Genomic DNA, 18,532 nt, shown 5'->3' on the forward strand with positions numbered 1-18,532 from the left:
GAAGGATTGGAAATGCCTAAGAAATGTACTATAGGGGGAGGCATGGTGTCAGCTGTCCACAACCCGGGCCTTGTGGCCTAAGCAAGCTATCTTGTGACACGTATGTGTGTCACAGCGTAGACGAGCGTCGCAGGACGAGCATCTCAAGCGTCTTCCTTTGAAAAGAGTCTTTTAAAGATAGTACTTTACAGCATGAGTGTGCCAATATTGCGCCCCAACCCATGTGTCAAAGGTTGAATTATTCTTGCTATCTGGAATGTATATTGTAAATGGTTTAGCATGGACATGAGAGAGTTTAATGCTCGTGAGAACCCGAATGGATGGATGTTCAAGATGTCTCCATGAGATAATCACCACATGGGTCAGTTTCTAATAGATGTGGCTGAGCAAGCCAAGATGACCTATCTCTCTCAAGACATGTGATGACATCATGATGTATGAGTCGTGTTGTTGGAAAATGAGATGATGATGAAATTCGATGTTGTTGTATCGTTGACAATTGAACATGCACATGTAGGCGGCGTGTGTGGCCAGACAAGCTTAGATTCCGCACAAGTGATGTTCGGTTTGCGAAGGCGAACCTCACCTCAGATCTGACGAAGCCACATAGCTGGGCAAAAAATGTGAATAGGGCTTGAGTTCTCCTTTAAGGCTTGTTGTGAGCGTGTCAAGATCACGATATCGCACGATTGAAAAAGTACAATCGTAACACCCTCCACCATGTTTATAGGATGTCTACCCACGCCTACATGCGTAGTATTTGAAGGATGAGAATAATTGGAAGTAGTATTAGTGCATAATGGTGTATAGATAGTGGTGTGACAACGACCAAAATAGTGAATGCCTTCCCCACAACACACCCAAACAGCACACTAAATTTCAACATAAAAACCAATGGAGTATTGGTATTGAAGGCACCATAGAAAAGAAGTGCATGTCTTCTAGATTTCCACCTCAAATTTGTCTCTCTTTTAGACATTACCCAATGTGCCAAACTTCCATGTCCACCCACAAACCACAAACAACTACTCTTCTTTCTTACTTCTTCTATTTTTTTTTTTCTTTACTTTTATGAATATTTTTAGGCCACAAATACTCCCAAACATATCTCTATTTTATTTATTCAATTTTAGTGTATAAATTGAATAAAAAAAAAAAAAACTTATTTTATACTTATTTTAGTGTACAAAGACAAAGGAAAGAAGAAAGTGGGTAAAGATGCAAATCTTTTGATGGAACTAAGGGAAATGGTGTTTTGGTAGCCCTTTAAATGCCTTCTCTTACATTGTTGCTCCATTGTTCAATTCTTTGAGAGATGAAGCCTTGCCTGCCTCTCTTTTTCGTATTAACGCTTCCTTTTCTCCTTTTCTCAGGTATTTAAACTACGTACGTCAATTATAATTGAATTATGCTCACTTTTATGTACGTATATAACTAAATATGAACAGGGAAGGTGGTGGAAATGAGGGGAGATGGAGGAGGAAGATGCATGACAGTGATTGATCCAAAGGCATGCGACTTGTGGTCTTGCAAGAAACAATGTCTTGAGCATAAAAATGGAAATGGAGTTTGTTTAAGGAACTTCAAAGTGGGTTACCAATGTGTCTGTTACATTAATTGCTTTTTAACTTAATGGAAATGCATTATCATAGACATACAATCAAAGAACCATGAGGTTACTTTATATTAATTTCTTTCATGATCTTTTCGAAGGAATTTGAAAAATATACCTGATAATTGAAAATTTGAAAAATAGCCCTGAATGTTAGAACTTTGAGAATAGCCCAAAGAGTTAAAAATTGCAAAAATAACCTTACAAAGCTTGATTTTATGCACATATGGTTGTTGAATAGTGGTTTTTGGGCTTCCCACGTTACTCTGAATCTTGCTTGCTGCTATGAGGAGCTGCCATGAATGATCCAGCACTCTTGATTGGCTTGAAATAGTCTTAGTAGCAAAAAAGGTCAATTTTTATGAACTTCCATAATGGAACTTGTAAGAATTTTGTAGAGTCTAAGGTCGTTGATGGTAGGGTTTTAAAGAGCTCAATGAGGGCTACATTTTCATGTCTTCAATTTTAAAAATGAAGCATTATAGGCAGTTCTTTTCTAGCTTCATACACACAATTTTGGAAGAAATTAGAAGCCTACATAGCATCAATTAGGCTGATTCTTGATCCTAAAAGTATCTAGAATGCAAAAACCGATTAAGCCTTACAAATCAAAAGAATCGAAGGCTAATAAACTCGACATTCAACAATTTATATAAGTGTTTTTGGGTAAGTAAGAAATGGCTTAACACACAACTTTCACTTGGTATAATCGAATCGAGCTTTTATTTAAATTGACCCATGAAATAATTCGACAAAGTTAAAAATTAAGTGAGATGTTATAGTAATCATTATGTTTTGTTTAAGACATTAATTGTCATTAAGGTTGAAAACAACGAAAATACCCATGGTGGACATTTTAACATGTTTAATAGCTCAATAAATTCTGAATTAAATGAAACTTGGCATACGCCTTGTCATGATAGTTTAAATGATTTGACATAAAATTAATAAATATATGATGTAATGACCTTACTTTTTATACTAAATTAAGGTTGTTACTACATGCATATCATGAATATCGTGGACAAGAAAATCATTTAAATGTGCATAAACTCATCCAACACAATAATAGCATCTAACCTAGATGAAAATTGAAAAAAAATAACATGTCTCGTCAAGATGCTATTTTCCTATCTTAAGGACTATGACTTGAATGCAGAAACCCAACTATCGTAACTTCCACGACCTCCTCAACTAATGTCATCATCCATACATGAGAGCCAACTTAAAAAAAATAGTAAACCTGGTTTGAGTATTTAAAAATAATCGGTAAGTGGCCTCATTGTTGGGGCCGAAAATGCAATCATAACCAATCTTGGTTCATAGTAGGACCTATCTTTTCATGATTGTTCTTGGGTTCTACTTTCTTTTCCGAGTAGAATTGGATACATAGTACTTTTCTACACATGGTTCAAGCACGCACACATGAATCAATTAGCTTGGCTAATATATGTACTCCATAGACATGACTACGGACTAGCTCACGCTCACACTGCTGGAAGCCACGGAAAGAAATAAACTTGTATCAAATCATGGTGTACGTGTCAGTACATAAAATATTGGAGAAATATCCCGTGCTTGTGACACACAACATGCATGAGATTCCACATTTTCAAATCATGGCATATGGTTATGATGCACATCATACTTCCATTACTTCTCGTAACATTACTCCCCTATGAGAAGTGCATATGTATACATGACATATCTTTCATCATTATCATAGATGGCTCATCAATGTCTTATAGGCTAAACATGAATATATCATAAACATATATGGGCTAGCATACTAGAAGTACATATCATTACATAATCACGATAAACATCACATAATCAGAGCATAACATTAAAAAACATGAGCATAACATTAAAAAACATGTAAATGGGTCACAAGTTGGTATGTGTCATTCATACATCACTGAAATGATCCAACCAAATTCGAAGGCATTTTAACAATAAGTCCACTTACCTTCTTGGCCCAAGTCAAAATCACTAAATTTTCTAAGTTGATGTGTATTTGATCTTGATCCTGCTCACCGAGGTCTAATTCAAAAGTCGATGCTTTCAAGTAGTTTAGGTTTAGAGTAGAGTCTCTTACTTTTGCTTCACAAGAATCACAAAAAAAGTCGTCGATCCTGCTCACCGAGGTCTAATTCAAAAGTCGATGCTTTCAAGTAGTTTAGGTTTAGAGTAGAGTCTCTTACTTTTGCTTCACAAGAATCACAAAAAAAGTCGTCGATCCTGCTCACCGAGGTCTAATTCAAAAGTCGATGCTTTCAAGTAGTTTAGGTTTAGAGTAGAGTCTCTTACTTTTGCTTCACAAGAATCACAAAAAAAGTCGTCGATCCTGCTCACCGAGGTCTAATTCAAAAGTCGATGCTTTCAAGTAGTTTAGGTTTAGAGTAGAGTCTCTTACTTTTGCTTCACAAGAATCACAAAAAAAGTCGTCGATCCTGCTCACCGAGGTCTAATTCAAAAGTCGATGCTTTCAAGTAGTTTAGGTTTAGAGTAGAGTCTCTTACTTTCTTACCAACACTTATCATATTAAGATACCCCTATTAGTACACTCACTGAATGTCAACTTAAACGAACCCCAAGTACCCTGTTGTTCTTTCATTATCTCGCAACAATCCAGAACCAAACATATAAACTAGAATTCTCTGCACAACCTGGAAAGCAAAGAAAGACAAGGAAAAAAACAACAGAGATGATAACACAACTTCATTTCTAAGTGACAATGCAAGTCTTTGGCAGGCATTGCGCGATCGGGCTAGGAGCTACCATCACACAAAGGCGATCCGTAGCTCCTCCCCAATATCGGTATATGTACATAAACAACATATTTGATAACTTAATGGGAATAGAGTTTCAGACCATTTTATTAGTTTTGTAATTAGAAGACAATAATTCTGAGGGACGAGCGTTTTTTTTATTCTAAACTGGCTGTCCAGGTCAAACGGATTAATTGGCAAACTCTATCCCTGTCAAGGGAGATCCAGCATGAAGTTGAAGGGCAACATCCCCTATAACCTGCAGTTCATTGCAGAGACATATCAATTCTCTGTTAATTGATTATATGAGTATAACTCAGAAGGCTAATGAATCGCAAAACCAAGGTTTCCAACGACATTCACCATTCGTGACCGTATCGTCTTCATAAAAATAATAAAAAAATAAAAATAATAAAAAAAAATACTGATACAATCTATAAAGTCTTGTAAAAGCCAATAATGAGCTGTTATGGTTACGACCTAATGACTATGAAATTAGAAATTTGGTATATAAGAGATGACAACTTGTATCAGTATCGGAGTTTAAGATACCATTATGTGATATTTCACCCATTTCTTAAAACCAAAACCTTGACCTTGAACAGTTCACCAAAATATCACATTGAATTCCCATCATTATTAAACGGAACTAACAGGTCTGAATTAATAAAACCATTTCCTCGAAAACTTACAAAATTCTAAACAATAAAAGATATATTGGATGTTTTTATGCTATAATATATATTTACTCTAGGTTATATCTATAATTTAGTCCTTAATGTTTGAAAAAGTTTTCAATTTTGTCTCTAATCTTTTCAACATTTTAGTTTCATTGTTTATATATTGATTTGTTTTTTCAATCAAGTTATCATTGTCACACAATTAAAATTTATCAGTGACAAACAGAATCAAGTACTACTTCTGCTTTATATATTAACTACAGGGATCTCATGGAAAGGCTTAAATACTGCATTATGGAAGAGACGATAAACAGAACCAATGTCGCCATGAAATTAAGAAAACAATACCAATAGAATACCTTAGCCATGGACCGATAAGAGTGTTCGGTAACTCCAGCAACATGAGGAGTGATGATCACATTATTGAACTTCAAAATTGGATCATTGGGGTCAAATGGCTCAGTCCAAGCAACATCAATGCCCAAGCCTCCTAAGTGACCAGACTCAAGGGAATGTAAAGTGGACTGGTAATTCAGGAGACCACCTCTAGCAACATTTACCAAAAGTGAACCCTGTAATTGACATTAAATTAAAGCACAAAGCATAGGAAAGAAATATAAAGCAAAAATTCCAACGATATTTTTCAATACTTTATTCAGTTTACTACTAGAACCACAAACCTTTTTCATGGAAGATAAGAACGACTCGTTCACGATGCCGACCTGAAAGTAAAATCACAAGTCATGTTCAGAGAATAAGTCACACCTTAAATCTTAGTGTCTTGACTCCGAATCGAATTATTTGGGCTTCTGAATGATCCTTCTGAACAGTAATGACTGAAGTAACACTGCTAGAAAATCGACTTTCCAAGAAACTACTTCACTTCTCACAATGGTTTAGTTCAGCAAAACAACAAAGTAGAGAACACAAACTTGCAGTAACGAAACTTGAAGCAAATAAAAAGTTTAAGATATTTTTTGAAGTTCAGTGGCATTGTCAACAGAAGGCTTTTAGAATTGTAGCTATGCGTATTCAATCAACAGGGATAGGCAACAAAATTAAGAAGATTGACAATCTATTTTTAGTGATACATAAAACATAATCTGCAATGATCATTGCTGAAGAGGCAAGAAGAAAGTAACCAAGGGGGCAGTCTTACAGTTTCTCTATTAAGACACAAGCAACAAACAACGATGTCTGCAATGCTCGCGAACTTGTGAATATCCTCGTGAGCACCTTTCTCATCAACAAGATCATCACTTGCACCTTTATGAAATAGTATGGACACCAATGAGTAAGAGATTAAACATTAAAAGTATCATCTTCTGGTCGCTTTTATTACCATTCAACTGGCTAGAATTTTGCGCCCAACTTCGTTTTGTAGCAATAATTCTTACACCAAATGGGCGCAAGCGCTTTGCCAATTCCAGACCAATGTTCCCGAAGCCCATGATGAAAACCTAAAAAGGTAGAAAATTACGTCTCTTAAAAACTGACAAAGAAAATTGTGTCCGAGAATATTAGATCAAACTGTCTAGGTGGGAGGGGAGGATTCAAACAAATACAACTTCTTGAAGAAAATAAGTATGACTTAACCACTGAGTTATAATTAGATTGGCAATGCATTATAATTCATAGAAAGTCAGTGACTAGTTCCTGTGGGTGGGACAATTCATGTTGACCGACTGGAGAAGGCTATTGACGAGGATAATTTCACTTAATCAGATGGTTCGAAAATCACTCCCTTTAAATAAAGTTTACAATAGTAAAAACTTCAAGTCAAAGGCTGCCCTGTGAAATTCTGAAATGCAGAAAATTGTTAAAAACATCAACAATTTTATTTTCATTTTGTAGTAGTTAATACCTCAGTTTAACAACCCCCTCATTTGCATGGTTTTTTGAAGTAAAGATATTTGTGTCAAAAAAGGTTTTTCTGAAAACTTGATTGTTGAATTGTAATACAATAAATGACAGTGACTTCTTCAAGATCAAAGTGTATAACTCTTCAAGAATCTTTTTCAACTAAAAGGTTTACTGCTTCTTAAGAAAACATGAAATAGCTCCTAAACTTAGCATGAAATCTTAACTCAAAGCAGTTTTCCAATCATCTCGCTCTCCTGCAAAAATCACTCAATAAAGCCTATCAAACGTTTTTTTTCCTTTCTCGTAAAGTAAAACGAAACTCCATAATTCCTTTCAAATTGCCCAATTCTCTTTTCAACAAGAATACGTATCTTCTTTGATTTCTCCATCTACTTAAAAAGCATTTTTTCATACATTATACAACCTTGTCACTAATAAATACATAATACTTCCAACAATTTGTTCATAAAAAAGTAAAAACATTCAAAATTGCAATTCAAGGAGGAACTTTCTGGCTGTACGAAATATTTCTTGAAATATATAATTTTAAACATATATGTTCATCTAAATTCATGGTTATAAGCATATTGAACCATTGTTTCAGAAAAAATGTTTCATCATTCTTAAAAGTTGTAGTATCCTCTTAACATGTAATTTTTGTTTTCCTTCAAACAAATTCTATGTATAAATATCACTCACTCGGCTTATCAGCTCATTATTTCCCCTATTTTTCCTATTAGGCAGCACTTGAATTTCACATAGACGAGCCTATTGCACAGACCATCACCTATAATTATTTCTAGTAGTTGTGTGCCATCTTGTACGTACATATATTTTGGTTCTGTTTGCTCTTTAACTCGTATGGCTAATATTTTTTACTTGCACTATAATGTTTTTGAGGAGTTATAAATATTTTAGCTACAGAGTAAATGGTTTATTATCGATAAAAATATATGATTAGCATCATTAGAGAATTTGGGAACTAAGTGACCTACCTATACAATGTAGTTACAAGTTGGGTTATCCAAATTTAAATGAATCAATGTAAGCTTATTTGCAGTATCATTGAGTTTTCCTTCTATTGTTGTGAAGGTGAATTGATGTAAAATTATTAGGAGTATCATTGTGATTATTCTATAATTTAGTTAATGAGTTAGTTTGGGCTACGTAGCCAGTCAGTCAGCTTGATTAGTTTATTTGGTTGTGTGACTAATCATTGTAACATACTTTCGATATCCTACACCTAGGCCATAAGTATAAAGACTTTGGTTTCCCAATCGTAACAGCATAAAGGCTCTACCACTGATCATTTTAGATTATTTAGCAAATTTCTGAAATTGTAGCTTCTCTGACTGTGCAAAGAGTGAGAGAGAGAGAGTTACTGTTTTTCCAAGGAGTGTATCCCCAGTTGGCTCTCCAAGCCTTCTTTGGTCAATTGCAATCTGCATCTCTTTCTGAAAATGCATAACATACGGTAAAATATCCATTTGAATTGAACAGAATAATTGTCTATTCTTTCATATTCACAATAGATACAAGGGTGAGACCTTTTTTAAGCAGAAGAAATACCTAATACATAAAGGGAAAAAATTTACACAAATAGTTACAATCTAATCACTGCTAGTAAATATATAAATATAATTAAAGAAAATATCAAAAACGTAAACCAACACTCCCCCTCAAGCTGGTTTGAAGATATCTTCCATTGTTAACTTGTCAATGAACTTTGCAAATTGTCACTTTGGAAGTCCTTTAGTTAACACATCAGCAATTGCTCCGTTGTAGGAAGATACGGAATACATATCACTCCAATATCAATCTTACTGTTTATAAAGTGTTTATCAACTTGGATATGTTTTGTTCTATCATGGAGGATTGGATTGTGAGCTATTAAGATGGCTGTCTTATTATCACAATAAACACGCATAGATGTCATCTGGAAAAATTTCAATTCTTCCACTAGTCTTTTTTATCCAAATACCTTCACTAATGTCATGAGATGAAAGCTTGAATTCTACGGCAACCTACATCTAACTACGACTTTTTTTTTTTTTTTTTTTNTTCCCTCCTACAAAAGAGCAATAACTAGAAGTAGATCGTTATTTTGTGGTGCTGCCTGCCTAATCAACATTCGTGTAAATTTCAACATGTAAGTGATCATGTTGGTTAGAAAGTATGCCCTTTCAGGAGTTCCTTGCAAATATCTTAGGATCATGTAAATTGCCTCAAAGTAGCACATGCATGAATTAGCTTACTGTACTAACTATAGTAATATCCTAACGAGTGTGAGATAAGTAAATAAGTATTCCCACAAGTCTTTGGTATCTTTCCTTATCTTTTACCTCTTCCTTCTACACCTAGCAATTTTTAATTTGAATCGATAGGAGTTTATGTTGTCCTACGACCTAGCAAATCTATCTCTTTAAGCAAGTCAATAATATATTTCCTTTGATTAACAAGGATATCTTTTATTCACCTCGAAAATTTCATCTAGGAAATACTTCAAAACTCAAGTCTTTGATTTGGATTTCATTCGCTAGTTTTTTCTTCAAACTATTCAATCCAACCCCATCACTACCTCCTATAAGAATGATTTCCTCAACATACAATATGAAAACAACCATCTTGTAATTTCCAGTGTGTTTATGAAAATGATATGATTGGTTGGATTCTAAAGAAAACCATAGCTTGTAATTGCTTTCCCAGAACGTTCAAACCATGCATAGGAAACTGTTAAGGCTATACAGAGATTTATCTAGCATGCATACTTTTTTGACTCCAAGATCCACTTCAAAACCTGTTGATAAGTTTGCAAATATCTCCTCTTCAAGATCACCATTGAAGAATGCACTTTGAGATCAAGCGGATCAAGTGGGCACTCCGAATTAACAACAATAGATAAGCTCACTCTAGCGAATCAATCTTAGCAAAAGAAGCAAATGGTTTTTGATAATCAATTTCATAGGTCTAAAGCCTTAAGCAACTAATCTAGCCTTGTAAAGTTCAATGTTGCCGTCATCTTTGCACTCTATATTGAACACTTATTTACACCCTACTGATTACTTATCTTTCAGTAGTTCTACTATGATTCATGTGCAATTTTGTTTAAGAGCATTCATCTCTTCAATAACTACTAATTCTAATTCGGATAATTTTTTGGTCTCTTGTATATTCCTTGGAATAAATTGGTTGGTTATCTAGAAGGATTTACGATTATCAGAAAGGTAGTATGCAAAAGAATATATGTTTGTTCTGAATATCTTTCCAAGGCCTTTTAACTTTCTTCCCCAATCTTTACTCCTCCAGACACACTGTCCACCAAACATGCCCAAGGGATTAAAGTTTTCCCCTTTACTATGCTTTGACAGAGCTGAACTTCTTGGCAAATTTTTTACAAAATCCATGAAATCCTTCTAAAGTATATCTCCCTCGTCCTCTCTTATACAAGGATTTCTCCAATCAAAGTATATAATCTTTTTTTTTCTTTTTCTTTTTAATGAAAAACCATACTTCTATAGTGGAAGAGAAAAAATATACAAAGGGTATTGACTAAATAGCTTAAGGTACCTAATCACCACATCTTTTTGATATCAGATGTTCAGCTTGCCCATCCAAGCCAAAACTAATTGGACAAGATAGAAACCACAAATCTCCCCTTTTCCTCACTTCTAATCCTTCCACCCCCGTACTCCACATCGAAAGGATTCCTAAAAATACTTGAATTCAACTTTGATGAGCTCTGTTTGGACTTATCATCATTTATCATTCCCATCTTCAAAAATGGCGCTCATCCGATTCCTCTCTAAATAGCAGACTATAACTATAACTTAGCTTATAACAAAATGAATAAATGAGAAACAGTTTATACAGTTTATTGACATGCTTTGAGAGAAGTTGAGGTTAATGACAAAAATACAAGGGCTTTTCACATTACACCAAGCAATTCCCCCAGACTCTAACTAATAACATCAAGGAAAAGCAATGTACGGGGATAAATTTAGTTTTACCTGCCTCCGAAGAAGCCCTAAAATCAGGTATATAGCCATTTCTGCGCATGACATTGCATTTCCAGTTACCCCACTCGGTATCCTGGCAACTTTGATCCCAAACTTTGTGGCAGCATCAATGTCCACACCTTCAATTATTAAGTTCAAAAATATATATTTCTTTAAAAGGAAAAAAAGAAAAGAAAAGAAAAGGCAAAAATACACGTTGAAAGTAAAGAACATGGTAACAACCTTCAAGGCCAACGCCGTACTGCACTATGAGTTTCATCTGGCTTGCGCGAGATATCAAATCAAAATCAAATTTCATCATTTTAGGAATACACATGTGGTAGTTGGTTATAACTTTAGGTACATCCACCATTGGAACGACATCAAGCTACAAATTTTAAATAAATGAACCTGATTAACAAAAGATTAGGGCAGCATTCACATATCTACAAATTATAATACATACATTATAATAAATCTAATTATCTCATCATCTAAATGTTGGTGCAACTAGGTCTTTTCTTTTCAATTCTAAAAACTAAAATGGTATACAATCTGATATTAAGCTCGTGTATTTTCACTCACCAACATTTATATTAACTATTTAGTTTGTAGAATTGAACTAAAACCATAATAAATCTAATTATCTCATCATCTAAATGTTGGTGCAACTAGGTCCTTTCTTTTCAATTCTAAAAACTAAAATGGTATACAATCTGATATTAAGCTCGTGTATTTTCACTCACCAACATTTATATTAACTATTTAGTTTGTAGAATTGAACTAAAACCATAATAAATCTAATTATCTCATCATCTAAATGTTGGTGCAACTAGGTCCTTTCTTTTCAATTCTAAAAACTAAAATGGTATACAATCTGATATTAAGCTCGTGTATTTTCACTCACACTTTCAATCTAATATTCAAACCTTTCCACATATATTGTATGATAAGTGAACAATATGATATACAATCTGGGTGCAACTACATATCAAAATGATTTTCTACACAAAAACAAGTAAGATATACCAAAAAAAAAAAAAAAAAAAAAAAAAAAAAAAAAAAAAAAAAAAAAAAAAAAAAANGAGGGCTTGTAAGAGAATCGATTTGAAAATAGTTCTCTTTTTTATAGAAGATACATCTTATGAAAACATTTTTTGAATAACTATTTAAAAAAAATTCAAGTATTTTCAAAATGAACTCTTTTTCAAAAAAAAAAAAAAAAAANAGCATTTTCCATTAAGAACTTGATAAGTACAAGAGGACCAAAGAGTTGCACTAAGGGTTTCCCATTGGTTCAGATATCAGAGAGAGAGAGAAAGAGTAATTACACAGATATTTGAATCTTAAGGGCCCACAAAGCCATAAAATTGTATACTCTTCTAAAATAACATATTACCAAAGGTTCAATTACACTTCTTATAAATGAGTTCAAAATAAAATTAAGAATTAAAATATATATAATTTTAAAAAATAAATCAATAAACATTTTGAAAAATGAAAATAGCTTTTGAAACAAGCCAACATCTTCTTATACAAAGAATAAAAAAAAAGGTTCAAGAGAAATGTTCAAACACTATAATTACAAGAAAAACAAAAAAAACAAACAAATCATCTACAGAGAGATTTGTAAAAGGTATATATCCAATCTATCTCAAACACTACGATTATCCAAAACAAAATCATCTAAAGAAGGTTACAAAAAACTTGCTGCATTGGAGTTCAATTTCTAAAACACTGGAACATCGCTAAAGCTAATAAACTGTTTGAAGAGCAGATTCAAAATCCAAAAATGAGTTTGTTAAATATCGGTTGATTTTTACCTGAAGCTCTATTATTCACAAAGAAAGAAAGAAAAAGTATACAATGAAAAATTCTTCAAGTTACCTGAATGAACGGATACTTCTGCAAGTATTCTTTAGTATAATTATGAGAACTAGCAAATTGAGACCCACAAAAGAGAACACGGGTTAAACCTTTGCTGCTATCCTCATGTGTTTTTTCCATCTTCCACACTGAGAGAAATGCATTGCACATCAGCTAAAAGTTAATGGATAGAGAAAAACAATCATCATTGTAACTTATAACGCCACACCAAAAGAAACGGAAAGCACAGCAGCGAACTTTATGACTATTAAGCTTCACTGTCTGCAGAAACAGACCACGCATGAACATATTAGAGCTAACTGGCTTTTGTCTTTGGGTTTGTTAGTAATTTCCACAATAAAACTACTTCTTTTGTAATTACGCCCTTTTTATGATTCAAACCGGTAGGAGGGCCTTCATGCAACTCCTCAGTTTTTTTGTTATCATTTTTCTCAACAACGACATTAGCTTCATTTTGTATCCACGAAAAAGGGTGGGAAAAGGTTTTTTCTGCACTGTTAGACAAGTCTTTTTTTCCTTAACATATGAAATTTAAAATTCTTTAATAAATGAAAGCTTCTGAGTGTTCTTTGTCTAAGTTCTTCGACGATTAATTTTTGTTCAAGTGTCATATAATTAAGTTTACCATAATCCATCCGTTTAAGTCTTTGGGTTGATTGATGATTTATCATGATATCAGAGCATGAGGTTTTGTGTTCAAATCTCTGTAAAAGACATTTCCTAGTTACTAATAGTGATTTCCATTGTTTGGGCCATTTACAAACTTTTAAACCCACAAGTGAGGAGAGTGTTAAGTGTTGATATAACTAAATTTACCATAACCCATCCGCTTAAGCCTTTGGCTTAACTAAAAATCCAACATTCGTCGTAGGTTTTCCAAATCATTGGGTACAATGTATTTTCTTACAATTCTTTTCTTCATATTCCACTATGCTTTATTGCCATCTATCCGTCTTCACTTTGCAAATTTTGACTTGTACTCTTACAGTTTTTCAATCATTAATGAAGAGTTTTGTTTCTTGTTAAGAACAACAGTATATTAAACCCAATAAAACTTGCATAAAGGAACAAAGAAAAATATAGGGGAGATGAAGAATCCCCGCAAGCAAAATGGATTTATCAAAAAAGGACATATGTTGGCATAAATTATCAAAATCATCATATGACTACGTAAGTCTTCTGGACAAAGTACACCACTAGAAAAGAAAAATTCAAGTCCCAAAAGTCTTCAAAACTACTACATCTATCTGTGACCAATTTCTATGTCAACCTTGATAGTATTGATATGTTTAAGGATTTCTTTCACAATTCATGTGCGAGTAACATTTTTGCTAAAATATAACCATGAGAACAATCCAAAGCCTCCATAAACCGAAACTGGTTAATCATCCCCCACATATTCATTCCAGAACATCATGAATGTGTTGAAATTTTGACTGTGACAATGATCTAAAGCTCTAATTTAAACCAAAAATTAAATTATTTTCTAGTTGATATGGGATTTTCTATTTCGCATGTTCTTCATGAGCTAACACCCACATTGAGTTGAGACCTACAGAGATAACTTTACTTGAGTGACTTACAATTACAAGCTCCCCACACGCACTGATGATGGAGGCGAACTTTGTCCTTGAAAGACTGTAAAGAAAGTGTACCAGAATACCTGGTGAGAGTTGTGAACATTCCAGTTGAAAGTTGAGCAAACAATCTAACAAAGACCTGTTGATTTATGGAAGGATATGTTAAACTATCAATTTCCATCCTATCTTGTTTTTTAGAAACTGATTTCCATTAACTCATATGAAATTACGAAAAACAAGGTGTAACAGCCCAAGCCCACCGCTAGCAGATATTGTCCTTTTTGGGCTTTCCCTTTCGGGCTTCCCCTCAAGGCTTTAAACACTGTCTGCTAGGGAAAGGTTTCCACACCCTTATAAAATGTTTCGTTCTCCTCCCCAACTAATGTGGGATTCTCACACAAGGGCAATAAAAATGTGGAAATATTTTGTTGACAAATATGAGGCTAGTAAGGTAAGATCCAGGTGATGCCATTGCTGTAAATACCTAGGTTTATAAGCTGGTGTGGGCATTAAAAGTAAAGTTATTCATTTGAGTTCTGCAGCTGTTTGCGATGTTTTTCTGTTTGTTTGCCAAGCTTTCGGTTCGTCTTCTGCTTCAACTGATGCGGTTGCTAAACTAGAAGATGTTAACGATGGTCTAATAGATCATTTTTAACATATGGAGCTGAAGACATAGTTATTTTAGCTTTTGTGAAGTCTTTAAGATGGTGTAGTGTTTGTTCTAGAAACTAAAAGGAACATTCAACTGACTGCTACCATATTCTCAAAGAAAATACATTCATAGAGATGAAATTACGCGAAAACATAACAGCAATTCACCAAATCTCTACTGACATATATACTAAATGCTGCAAGATGAATGAGATAGAAATGAAATTTAAAAAGGAAAATGGGAATAAAGAGGGAATTGCAGAAAATCGGTGCGTACCAGATGCGAGGCTGATTCTCTTTTGCTTCCAATCAAGAACAGTCCGACTCCTCTTATAATCTGCCTATCAAATACGACTTTCCAAACGGTCGAAGGATATTTCAGGTGATTCGATATTAGAATTCCAACAGAAAAATCGAAAATTAAAATCCCACTTTTAAATTAAACACAAGAAATGCTAAAATCAAATTCCAATATTTATATCAAATTTTGTTTTTCTTAAATTCAGCTTTTTCTTTTTTCTTCCTTCCAACCCGGTAACTCAGACCAATCCAATCCAAATTATAGAGGTTGAGTTGAGTTAGTATTTTGTGTCGGCATGGGTTGGGTTATTTTTCTTGAACCCGAATTGACTGGGTTTGATTTTGAATTCATTGGATAAAAATTTTGAATACCCTCAAACCCAACAAAACTTATAAAATACATATAGATATTTAGCATACTCACCGATATGTTAGAGTGGTAATTCGGAATTACTATAACTAAATTGTGGATAAAACAACCCAACTCGAAAATGGAGGGATGGATTGGGTTCGGTTGTGAAAATTTTTGGGTTGGGTAAAAAAAATCCTTCAACCCAACCCAACTCGGACTATGTACCCCGAGTGAAATTATTTTTTCTTTAGCAATTGTTTGCTTCACATCCTCATCTTGAAATCCAGCTTACAAGAGTCTCAATAAAATCTTGTAAATTAGAATTTTTAAAATAAAATTAAAAAATTAATTCTCATTCGGAGATACGTGTTATAAATTCTCCCCTCCTTAAAAACTTTGGTTGTTGAAAGTTGCTTAGCTTATTCCCGAATTCCGGAGTAGGACATCCTCATGTATATTTCCCTTTCTTAGGTTGCTATGTCGTTCAATATGACTAGTCTAATGTGCATCCATCTATGGATGAAAGCTCGTATCGAATATGAGCGGAGTACCCAACGTCTTTCATAGACCCTCCGAAAACGTGGAGTAGGCCTTACATCTCTTCTATTAACACTTACTCTAATTCCTTTGTCACGACCCGATTTTTTATGCTTCGAGAAATAGGACCACGATCAAAAGAAGAAAACAGAAGTAAAAAGAATAAAGATAAAATAAAAACAAACAAATAAAAATACAGTAAAATTGCGTGTAATTTAAAATCAAACAATATCATTGACAAAATCTAAAACAATAGGATACAAAACAAGTATTGCTTCAATTATTTACAAAGAACGAGTGCAAAAAAAATCAAAATAAACGACAACCCAAAACGAAATACAAAATCACATCAACGTCCCGGGTCGACATTCCACTTTGAAAGCACAACTCTCGAGCACCTCCCCACCTTGACAATACCTGAAAAAGATAAGGGAAGAGGGGTGAGTATAAAATACTCAGTAAACAGCCCACGTGTAGGCTCTCATCACATCCGTAACTTAATATGTTTCCACGGGCTTGTCATATGGTTTAAAGAAATTCGTCTAGTTCAGGTATCTCCTAAATGTTACCTCACACCACGATGGTGTCTATCACGAGCTAATCTATTTGTGTAGTCCCTCAATTCCTCTCAGAGTGGGTTTTCCTCCACACACAGTAATAGCTCCTCAATATACTACTTATATAGCCTCTTGTCCACTCTCAGACAAGTTTATTCTACACAATAATATATTCTTAATCAACTACTTGTGTAATCCACCGTCCCTTCTCAAGGTGGTTTACATACACACAATAGTGATTTCTTATGCAACCTACTTATGTAGTCTCTCGTCCACTCTGAAGGGGGTTATCGTACGCACAATAAAAATTTCTCATATCACCCACTTAGGTGGTCTTGCGTCCCCTCTCAAGGTGGATTATTATACATATAGTGGTAGCTCTTTATATCGTCTACTCGCGTAGACCACCTTGGATGTCATGGAGATATATTTTGTTCTAAGGCGTCTAGTGGACTAGGTCACAACAAACAATTCCAGATCGTTCAGGGTTAGCTCCTCGTGGCTAAGCCAAATCTCGAAGTGCACCTAGATCTCTGATGGTCGCTCACGATCCCAGGGTGCTCAGCATACTAGAAACTTTTTGACCTAAGATTTTGCATAACCACTCAGTTCTGCCCCTCTACTTACTCTGAAAAAGATTTATTAGGTTATTTAGAATTTAGATAATTTCCTAATTAACTTATATTTTTCATACATATTTGACTATAATGTTTATATTTAGAAAATTAAATTAGTAAATTTGATATCTTAATTGAATCCTATTCTTTTTCTAATTAGTTTAGTGTGAGATCACACGTGGGTTCGGGAGGATAATGAAACATTATTTATAAGAGTGTAGAAACCACACTAGAATATCTGTAAGGGGTAGATTTGGGGTCTCACATCGATTTAAGAAGGGAACAATGCCAGTGTTGAATTTTATGTCCTAAAACTCATAGTTTGGAAACAAAACATATTCTATTTTTAATAAAGTAATTATTGATGTTTATATTGTTATGGAATAAGGTGAATTTTAGGATCATCAATCTAAATCCAATAAACTAAGAACACTCTGGCTAAAGTATGATTCTAAATCCAATAAACTAAGAACACTCTGGCTATAGTATGATTACTTGAACGATATGTAGAGACATAAGAGTCGATCAAGTTTAAGTATATAGTCAAAATGATCTATAGTACTGTAATGACCCGAAATTTTCTACTTAATTTAAGGTCGCTATTGTATACATACCATAAACATTAAATGCGGAAGACTTCATTTAAATTCCATAAAACATAACCTTTATCTTAAAAACACAGCCATGGACTTACGTGTTTCGAAAATATCTTTAAAACGACACAACAAAAGCCCGAAATAAAATAAATAAGCGTTTAAGTTTAAAACATCCTATTCTATCCTAAGTCTAAGAAAATAAATACCACTATCCTATGCATGTGTCATGATCTCGAGTTGCGATGCCGTCGTCAGCCGTACAGGAATGTCTTGCCTTAACCTGAAAAATGTAGTAGCACATGACTTGAGTATTTAAAGAAATACTCAGTAAGTGACCCCACTATTGGGGTTAAATGCAACAATCACATGCAATGAAATGATGGGACCTATCTTTCGTTTCGTTTCGTTTCGTTTTCCCTCCGGTGTAATCTTAACAGGTAATCGTGGACGTGTACCATATACTCTACACGCAGCCCATACGTGCGAGTATGGGCTCACCAGCTAGTTCGCACACCGCTGGGCCACTGTCCCTAG

General features: G+C 34.2%; 1 protein-coding gene and 1 long non-coding RNA gene across 4 annotated transcripts; one reads left to right on the top strand and one right to left on the bottom strand.

Annotated features, from left to right (window-relative positions):
- Positions 1–937: 937 nt before the first annotated feature.
- LOC111787557 lies at positions 938–1,684 on the top strand. Its single transcript, XR_002814003.1, has 2 exons — positions 938–1,373; positions 1,449–1,684. It is a non-coding gene; the product is annotated as an uncharacterized LOC111787557 (long non-coding RNA).
- A 2,634-nt stretch (positions 1,685–4,318) lies between these two features.
- LOC111787553 (hydroxypyruvate reductase) lies at positions 4,319–15,446 on the bottom strand. 3 transcript variants are annotated; one of them, XM_023667557.1, is made up of 11 exons: positions 15,317–15,446; positions 14,392–14,446; positions 12,809–12,936; positions 11,165–11,309; positions 10,934–11,061; positions 8,309–8,380; positions 6,406–6,523; positions 6,223–6,329; positions 5,744–5,785; positions 5,423–5,635; positions 4,319–4,642 (listed from the first exon to the last, which is right to left on the bottom strand). In XM_023667557.1, the coding sequence occupies exons 3-11, from the start codon at positions 12,926–12,928 to the stop codon at positions 4,574–4,576; spliced, it is 1,014 nt and encodes a 337-aa protein (XP_023523325.1). In that variant the 5' UTR covers positions 12,929–12,936; positions 14,392–14,446; positions 15,317–15,446; the 3' UTR covers positions 4,319–4,573. The 3 variants fall into 3 exon arrangements, with proteins under 3 accessions (XP_023523325.1, XP_023523324.1, XP_023523326.1); XM_023667556.1 differs by having other exon boundaries at positions 14,392–14,527; XM_023667558.1 differs by lacking the exon at positions 14,392–14,446.
- Positions 15,447–18,532: the final 3,086 nt, after the last annotated feature.

Source organism: Cucurbita pepo, chromosome LG02, assembly GCF_002806865.2.
Source record: "Cucurbita pepo subsp. pepo cultivar mu-cu-16 chromosome LG02, ASM280686v2, whole genome shotgun sequence".
NCBI classification, from domain to species: domain Eukaryota; kingdom Viridiplantae; phylum Streptophyta; class Magnoliopsida; order Cucurbitales; family Cucurbitaceae; genus Cucurbita; species Cucurbita pepo.